This window comes from Trichechus manatus, unplaced genomic scaffold, assembly GCF_000243295.1.
Source record: "Trichechus manatus latirostris isolate Lorelei unplaced genomic scaffold, TriManLat1.0 scaffold00039, whole genome shotgun sequence".
NCBI lineage: Eukaryota > Metazoa > Chordata > Mammalia > Sirenia > Trichechidae > Trichechus > Trichechus manatus.
Window position 1 is genome coordinate 10,968,854 of NW_004443975.1, and position 9,572 is coordinate 10,978,425.

General features: G+C 38.1%; 1 protein-coding gene across 1 annotated transcript in view; it reads right to left on the minus strand.

Annotated features, from left to right (window-relative positions):
* DNAH14 (dynein axonemal heavy chain 14) overlaps nt 1-9,572 on the minus strand; it is a gene marked incomplete at its 5' end in the record, with an annotated part of 387,403 nt that overhangs the window by 323,229 nt on the left and 54,602 nt on the right. The window contains 2 exon segments of the mRNA XM_023730866.1: nt 6,882-7,229; nt 8,009-8,172. Coding sequence (XP_023586634.1) covers nt 6,882-7,229; nt 8,009-8,172 — 512 coding nt within the window.

Consider the following 9,572-nt stretch of genomic DNA (forward strand, 5'->3'; position numbering starts at 1 on the left):
TTGATGTACTGCTGCAACCGTTTTTGAACTATCTCCGGCAAAATTTTACTTTCATGTGACATTAATGGTATTGTTCAACAATTTCTGCTTTCTGTTGGATCACCTTTCCTTGGAACGGGCACCAACAATGATCTCTTCCAACCGGTTGGCCAGGTAGCTGTCTTCCAAATTTCTTGGCATCAGCCGGAGATAACCACTGTTAACTCATAATTTTACTATGGTGCTTGCATACGCACTTTTGTTACAGAGTTTATAGGCACAAGCTTTAAAATCAGAGAGAGTTGCGTTTGAATCCCAGCCCTGGTATTTACTAACTGTGGGAACCTAATCAGGTAACTTTATTTTAAGAAATTCTGGGCATGAGGCAGCCAGACAGAGGATCAATAAAAAGAACTTTCAGAATAGGTTCCTAAAAAAATAACTCAGAAACAACTTTATGGAACTGAAAAAAAAAACCATGATTCTGCTAACTATAGAAATTTGGTTCATAGTAACTAACACTATACATAGTGCTCAGTATGTGCCAGGCACTGTTTAAGAGATTCACAATCTTTAATTCATTTATTCTCACAACCTCCAAGGTTAGGTAGTAATATTATCCCTACTTTACACACGCAGAAACTAAGGTACAGAGAGGATAATATATTAACTAAGGTCTTTCAAATAGTATATGGAAGAGCTAGTTTTTTGTTTTTTTTTTTAATAACTGCATTGAAGCATGATTTACTTACAAAAATGTTAAATGCATTTTTTGATAAATTTTAACACATTTATACACCTGTGTAGCTAACACCATAACAAAATATATATCTAAAAAAAATTCCATTGCCCCAAAAAGATTCTTTGTGCCTCATTCCAAACAATTTACTCCTATCCCTGGCCTCAGAAAACCACCTATCTGCTTGTTGGTGCTATAGACTGAATTTGTCTTGGTCAAGTTTCATATATATGAAATCATACAGAAAGTATTCTTTGTGTTCAGCTTCTTTTGGTCAGCATGTTTTTGAGATGCACACATGTTGTCCTGCATAGCAGTAGTTCATTTAATTTCTTAATAGTATTCCAATGCACAAATTTGCCACAATTTTCTTACCCATTCATCTGCTGATAGACATTTGGGCTGTTTCTAGGTTTTGGCAACTGTGGATAAAATTTCTATGACTAATTTGAGTACAAGTCTTTGTTTTCATTTCTCATAGATAAATTTGCTAGGTCAAATGGTAAGTGGACAATTAACTTTTTAAGAAATAGCCTAACAGTTTTCCAAAGTGACTGTAGCATTTTGCATTCTCATCAGCAACATATGAGAGTTCTAGTTCCTCCAGATCCTTGTCAGCACTTGATATTGCCAATCTTTTTAATTTTAGCCATCCCAATGAATGTGTAGTGGGATCTCATTTTACTTTTAATGTGCACTTCCCTGATGTTTATGATGTTCTCATTTCTGGGTCTATTTCAATTATTTATTTTTAATCTCTTAATTATGGGTCACATTTTCCTTCTTGACATGTTTATTAATTTCTGACTGAAAACTAGGCATTGTTTCTTTATATCAGTTTGACTTCCTCTCCATGTGAAAAAATCTACGTCTACATTTTTTAAGTCCTTTTTTGTTTTAATGTTGTCATCTTTTACGTATTGACATCTGTTTCTCTATTTTCAGTGTTTTAGCTTTGATTTACTTTTGTGACTTCCCTATCTGGGTTGATATTTGGTTGCTCTACCCCATGTGCTAGTCTTGGGTTGTTATCTGATGTTACTGATTTTCTAACTGGAGGACTCCCTTTAGTATTTCTTGTAATTTTGGTTTGGTTCTTGCAAATTCCCTAAACTTCTGTTTATCTGGAAATGCCCTAATTTCACCATCATATTTGAGAGACTGTTTTGCTGGACATATAATTCTTGGCTGGCAGTTTTTTTCCTTCAAGGCTTTATAAATGTCATCCCATTGTCTTCTTGCCTGCATGGTTTCTGCTGAGTAGTCCGAGCTTATTCCTATTGACTCTCCTTTGTAGATGACTTTCCATTTATCCCTAGCTGCTCTTAAAATTCTCTCTTTATCTTTGGTTTTGGCAAGTTTGATTATGTCTTGGTGACTTTCTTTTGGTATCTACCTTATGTGGGGTTCAATGAGTATCTTGGATAGATATCTTGTCATCTTTCACAATATCAGGGAAGTTTTGTGCCAACAGATCTTCAACAATTGCCTCTGTATTTTTTGTTATCCCCCCTTGTTCTGGTACTCCAATCACTCATAAGTTATTCCTCTTGATAGAGTCCCACATAATTCTTAGGGTTTCTTCATTTTTTTAAATCCTTTTATCTGATTTTTCCTCAAATAAGTTGGTGCCAAGTGCTTTATCTTCAATCTCACTAATTCTGACTTCCATTGCCTCAATTCTGCTCTTCTGACTTTCTACTGAGTTGTCTAATTCTGAAATTTTATTGTTAATCTTCTGGGTTTCTGATTGCTGTCTCTCTATGGACTCTTGCAGCCTGTTAAATTTGTCATTATGCTCTTCTCTTTTTAATTTCCTCTATTGTGTTCTGCATTTTGCTTAATTCCCTTCCTAATTTCTTGAAGAGTTCAGTATATTAATCTTTTGTATTCTGTCTCTGGTAATGCCAAGAAATTTTCCTCCTCTGGAAAATTTCTAGATTTTGTATTCTGGGAGCTTGCTGAAGCCATCATGGATTGCCTCTTTATATGATTTGATATTGACTGTTGTCTCTGAGCCATCAATAAGTTATTTAGTTTATGTTTGCTTACTGTGTCTTAGCTTCGTTTTGTTTTGATATGCCCAAATAGGCTGCTCATATGAGCTAGTTTGATTATTGGCACCTTTGAAGCTCTAATGTCCTGTCCCCAGGTGGTTAGATCTGTTACTTGGTATGTGAGCTCAGGAGTTTGCCCACTCCTCCTGTATGGATTCAGCTCAGGTGCCCAGGTAGATAGCCACAAAGTGTGTGGTCTAGGCTGTCACTTACAGTCCTAGACAGGCATGAGTGATTGGTGTAGGCACAGGCATCTGGCTGCAGCAGGGGGACACACTCTGAGCAAGACAGGGGGCTGAGGGCCACCCCCGAGTGTCCAGGAGGAAGTTGTGTCCCTGTTCCCTAGAGAACATAGGTGGGTGGGTTTTGCAGCCAGACTATGAGCACCCAATGCTGTTGGCTGTAAGGACTGGGGCACATCTCTTATTAATGGGCCCCTATCACGGGTGGCTAGGTGGTGTGGGTGGAGCCACCAGTCCTCAGGCCCCTGATGTGGGTAGGTGAAGACCCTGCTTAATGGGCAGAGCAGTGTCAAATGTCAAGAACCCGCCACTTCACAGCTGAAACAGTTGAAGTTAGACTTCTGGTATATACTCTGCTGTACTGTGGTAATGAGGGCCTACGCCATTGAGATGGGCCCACACAAGTCTATGCAGGGGGAAAGCCACTCAAAGTCCATAGACCCCTTATGCCTGTGTCTAGGCAAAGGAGCTGTGCCTACCCTGGGTTCCTGGCTTAGGGGAGCTGGCAGTTTATTTTTTCCTCTGTTTGTTAATTTGTTCACTCTCCAAGGCAGGGAGAATGGCTCCGGGCGTGTGACGGATCCTACTTCTGGCCCAGGGGACTCGGTAATTGCTGAAGCCGGTCCCGGATCCAGTGCAGAGCAGGGAGTGGGGAGATAAATGGAGAGAGGTTTTTCCCTAAGGGGGTGTTTTTGATCCACGTGGTAGGCCGTACGCAATTACTTATCTTTCGCAGATCCAGAGCTGCTTCTCACTGATTCTGGGTGGTTGTGTAGACTCTCTGGTGCTGAGTCTCTCCCGGTGCAGAAAACCCACCTCCCAAGCACTGCCGCTTGCCTGCCTCACTGCTCTCCCCGAGCTGATCAGGCCTGAAGGGCTCAGGCTCTCACCAGGTCAGGTCTGGCAACTCCTCACTGCTTCCGAACTGTCTCTCCTTCCCCGCCATTCAGTCCAGTTCCTCAACTCTGCCTTTGATGTTCAGTTGTTTTTTCTGGTCTTTGTTGTAAGAGGATCCACCAGAAGCATCTGACTACTCTGCCATCTTGGCCCCGCCTCAAAACTAGGCATTGTTGTATTGCATGCTATGTGTCTTGTTTTTGTTGTCTTCATTTAAAGAGTGCTGATCTCCATTCAACTCTATGGCAATGGGTTTGGTGTTTTGGCTTGGTCCTCCATTTTGTCAAGTGGTTACTTGCAGATCAGTTTGGTTGCTTTGAGGCCTGTTTTTAATCTTTGCTTTGGTTGTGTAGAATGGCCTTCCCTTTAGGAATAACTCAGCTTTATTACTAATGTGTAATCCTCTGAGGTCGTCACTAAATGCCGTATATGATCACTGAGATTCTCCACCCTGGGTGTTTGGAACCTGACTTATGTGAGCTCTGGAAATTGTTCTGCTTGTAACAATTTGTGGACTTTTACTCTATGTCTGTGAAGCCTAGTTGGCAAAGAATCATAGTGTCCCATTTTGGGGGCTTTTTCTGCACAAATCTCTTCTTTATAGGACTCTGTCATGCAAATTTTGGCTATCTCCTCAACTCAGTGAGGCCACTAGGCTCTGCTTTTATTCCACCCCCCTTATATGTGCAGTCCAAAAATTCCTCCAGGAAGAAATGCTTTCAGCTCTTTGTTTCCTTTACCTCCAGGATCACAGTCCTGCATTGCTTATTATCCAGTGTTTGAAAGTATTTCTTTCATATATTTTGTTCAGTTTTCTAGTTGTTTGTGGCAGAAGGTTAAGTCTAGTGCTTGTTTCACCATCATAGCTGAAACCGGAGGTTTTGAATTTAGCTAGTCTGGCACCACCAGCAGTGCTTGTAAACACTGGATTCTGATTCCACTCTAAATAATTAAAGCTAAATGGATGAAGATGGACTTTTCTGGGAATATACAAGTGCTATATAAAGATTATTTTTTAATAGAAGGAACATACTGCTATTGTAGTAATTAGAACTAAAAGTACTCAGAGAACTTAGTGAAAACTAGTAGTTCATGGGGAGAAAGAAGTTAGATTATCCTAACATCTGATTTTTAAAGGAGGCGAGCTTTAGGAAATGACACCATTTTAAAGATCTTATTTTATTGGGGTGAGGAAATGAAGTGGAGGAATACAGCATGTTACTGGGTAAAGTAGTTTGCTTTTAATTAATAATAGAGAAATGCATTTGATTATGAGCCCTGGTGGAGCAGTGGTTAAGAGCTCAGCTGCTAATCAAAAGGTCAGCAGTTCAAATCTACCAGCCACTCCTTGGAAACCCTGTCAGACAGTTCTACTCTGTCCCATAGGGTCACTATGCGTCAGAATTGACTTGACGGCAATGGGTTTGGTTTGGTTTTTAGATCAAGAGAGGAAAGATTATCATTAAAATCACTAAGAAGCACACACCAAGACACATCAAAATCAAGCTCTCAAAGATTAAAGACAAACGGAAGATTCTGAAATTGGCGAGATAAAAGCAAAAGGCGACATATAGATTTTGGGTTCATTAGCTCCTACAATCACGTGAGTCAGAAGAAGGCTCCAGCCTGTTGCCTGACCCACGGATTCGGGACTTGCCAGCCTCCGCAATTGCGTGAGAAAGAAATCTCTCTATATATATTTATTTATATGCTTCACTGGTTTTGCTCCTCTGTAGAACCTAGCTTAAGACAGCAGCCATCCTGGATAATGTGCATGAGAATCACACTCTATGATTGGCAGAGTGATAAGCTAGAAGAAGCGTATGTTCCTGATGACTTCATGAAGCCATCATACCAGCTCTAGGTTGTCTCTCTCTCTCTGGAGTTTTTCTTGAGAAACTAATTTTATCTTGTTTAAGCCACTGTAACATTTTGTTTTGTTTTTGTCATATAAATTGAATCTAAGTTATACTCCTGGAATATTCTTTCTCTTCTCCTCCCATTGCCTCCATACCACTCCCCACTGGCCAGCTAATTCTTATTCTTCCTTTAGATGTTAGAACTTCATGTAGCAAGTTGTCTATGACCCTGCCTGGGTTAGGTTAGGTACTTCTGCTCTGTATTACTATAGCACAATCTACTTTTAATGTCAGAGTAGCTATATTTTATTAGAACTCCCTGTTGACTACATACTTTCTGCTAGACTAGACTCTATGAATGCAAGAATGAGTGTATCCTTCCCATCACTGTATTCCAGGGACCTAGTACAATACTTGGTATATAATAGATGCTTAATAAATATTTGTGGTCTGATTAAATAAAAGAACAAATATTGACTATTATTACAAATTTACATTGGTAATCAGATCTGAGGCACTACTGAGGGAGCTTATATAGACCATGGCTGGTCTACTAGGATCTACATCTGTCCTAGAAACTTACATGGGTAATAGGTAGAAATAATTAATGAATGGGTAGGTTATTTTGAGTGTTCCTGGATTTTCACACTTTCTCAGCTCTGAAATATGTGTACAGGCTCCAAACCACTGTGCTCTGCCCACCCAGAAGCCTTCTTAAAAAGAGGTCAGCCCTAAAACACAGTGAAACCCCAACATGTATTGGTTCTAAAAGACTTATCTGACATACTCCATAACCTGTTGGAGCTTACATTCTAGTGAAGGAGATGATCAACAAATAAATGAATATATAACAATGTCAGGCAGTGATACACGTTATAAAGATACAACAGGGAAAGAAGGTAGAAATGATATGGGGTGCAATTTTAGATACAGTGGTCAGAGAAGGTTTCTTTGAGGAAGGGACATTTGATCAAGACACAAATAAATGTAATAAACGTTGGAATTTTCTGAAGATAATACTTATGTCTATTTTCTAAGTTTGTATTTTAAAATTATAATAGACTAATCTGTAACATTCTTAAGCAACAGAAAATTGCAAAATACTTGCCTGCAATAGATTGGCATTCTTTTGTTGAACTGCAGATCGCAGGAGGGTGTGGCTCATGTTTATGACATCATCAACATATACTAAGCATTCTGACTGATAATCAATGCTCATAACTTTGAAAATACCAATGCGCTTCTCAATGGTCATATTCACAATATATCTAAGATACTTTCTGAATTTATCTAGTATTTTCTTAAACTGTGCTGAAGTCAATTCTCCTCTCATAGATGACATTTTCATACTCATGGTTTTGGCTTTTTGTACAATGGTACAATACTTTAGAAATTTGCAGCTGTACAAATTAACTAGGCTCATTGAATTACCAATAACAGTCAGAAGATTCACAATCTGTAATTAAAAATGATAAAAACTTAGTCAGATTTTTATTTTAAAGGTAAAAAAAAAATAGTGTGTTCTAATGGCTAATAGTTTCTGTTGAAATAACAGTTGTCTTATGTGGAGTTCATTTTGCTAAGAACTTCTATTAAATGTCTAAGTATGTTGGAAACAGAAGACTTCAGAAAATTTAGATGATATTTTTATATTTGACTTTTATATAAAGGTTTACTAAGCTATTTAACTTTATAATTAACATATTATTTTGAACCATATACTGGAAATACCAATCCATTTATTTCCTTGCTTGCCATCCTGTTTTAGCGTGTATGCCCTATGCATAGCCCTAGGAAGGGCAACTTTATACACCGTGTGACCTCACCCCATACTCAAGGCATAGCTAATTTGGATAGGTAGACTCTTGACGCAAGTTAAGTCAATCAGATTCTCTTGTAAATTTAAACACATTATCCATTAACAAATTTGTTTTCCATTAACAAATGGCAAGAGTTGGAGCCATGGCAAATACACATATTGAAAAGCCATATGATGAAATAGTCATAAAAGAGAAAGCTCATTTGCATAGTAGAAGATGGACAAGACACACAGAAGTGAGCATAGATGAGAGATCATGAGGAAGATAGATGGGGAGATAAGCTTGGAATGGTTTTCCATTTGGCATGAATCTTAACACTCTAATCTTTCAACAAACCCCTTTCATCAAAGATAACTTCAGTGGGTTCCTGTTCCTTAAACAAAGATTCCTTAAGATGAACTGTTTTTAAGCTTACCTTATTTTGGTAGACAGGGTCCATTTCAAAAAGGATCTGGCAATCTGGCCATCTGGTCTTCTTACCTTCTCTTACACTTTCTGTCTTATTAGGTAAATCCATAATTGACGTCAAATCAATAAAGACAGACAGGCGGGGATCTTGGCAAAGAGGAATAATTGTGGCTAAAATATATAATTCAGAAGTTAATATTTTTGGAAGTCCCACTGCAAACAACACTTCAAATTATCCATGACATCTAGAACTATTGAAAAATGAGGTTGATTTATTATGAGGACTAGATAGTACTCTATACTGATGGATGGAATTTAAAGATAGGTGTACCATCTAAAAGAATAAAATATCTAGGAATAAACCTAACAAGGGAGATGAAAGACTTATAAACAGAAAACAATAAAGATGGCTGAAAGAAATTAAGGAAGACCTAAATAAATGGAAAGACATCCAATGTTCATGGACTGAAAGACTGAATATTGTTAAGATGTCAATACTACCCAATGTGATCTATAGATTCAATGCAATCTCTATTAAAAATCTATCAGCCTTTTTGCAGAAATGAAAAAGCTGATTCTTAAATTCATACGGAATCAGAAGAGGCCTTGAATAGCCAAAACAGTCTTGAAAAAGAACAAAGTAAAAGAACTAATACTTCCCTATTTCAAAACATACTATAAAGCTACAGTAATCAAAATAGTATCGTACTTGTATAAGGATAGACTTATAGACGAACAGAACAGAATTCAGAGTACAGAAATAAAGCCATGCATATATGGCCAACTGATGTTCGACAACACTGCTAAGTCCACCCATCAGGGAAAGAATAGTCTCTCCAATAAGTGATGCTGGGACAACAGGATCTCCACATGCAAAAGAATGAAGCTGGACCACTAACTCACACCATGTATAAAATTTAACTCAGAATAGATCAATGACCTAAATATAAGAACTAAAACCATGAAACTCTTAGCCTAACCATGTCTATAAGTGAGAAGTGGTGTATATCCATACAATGGACTATTGTTTAGCCATAAAGAGAAATGAAATTCTGATACATGCTATGACATGGATGAATCTTGAAAACATTATGCTAAGTGAAATAAGTTAGACACTAAAGGACATATATTATATGATCTCATTTATATGAAATATCTAGAATAGGCAAATGTATAGAGACAAATGCTTATTAGCTTTTACCAGGGGCTGGGTGGAGGAAGGAATGGGGAGTTATTACTTAAAGTACTAAGTTTCTGTTTAGGGAGACATAAATCAACTGTGGTGATGGTTGCAAAACATGGTAAATATAATTAAACCCACCCAAAACTCACTGCTGTCAAGTTGAATTCCAACTCATAGTGACCTTATAAGACAAAGCAGAACTGCCTCATAGGATTTCCAAGGCTACAATCTTCATGGAAGCAGACTGCCACATATTTCTCCCGTGGAGTGGCCGGTAGGTTAGAACCGCTGACCTTTTGGTTAGCAGCCAAGTGCTTAATCACCACACCACCAGGGCTCCTTAAATTAATTAATGTCATTGAATTGTACACTTAAAAATGATTAAAAC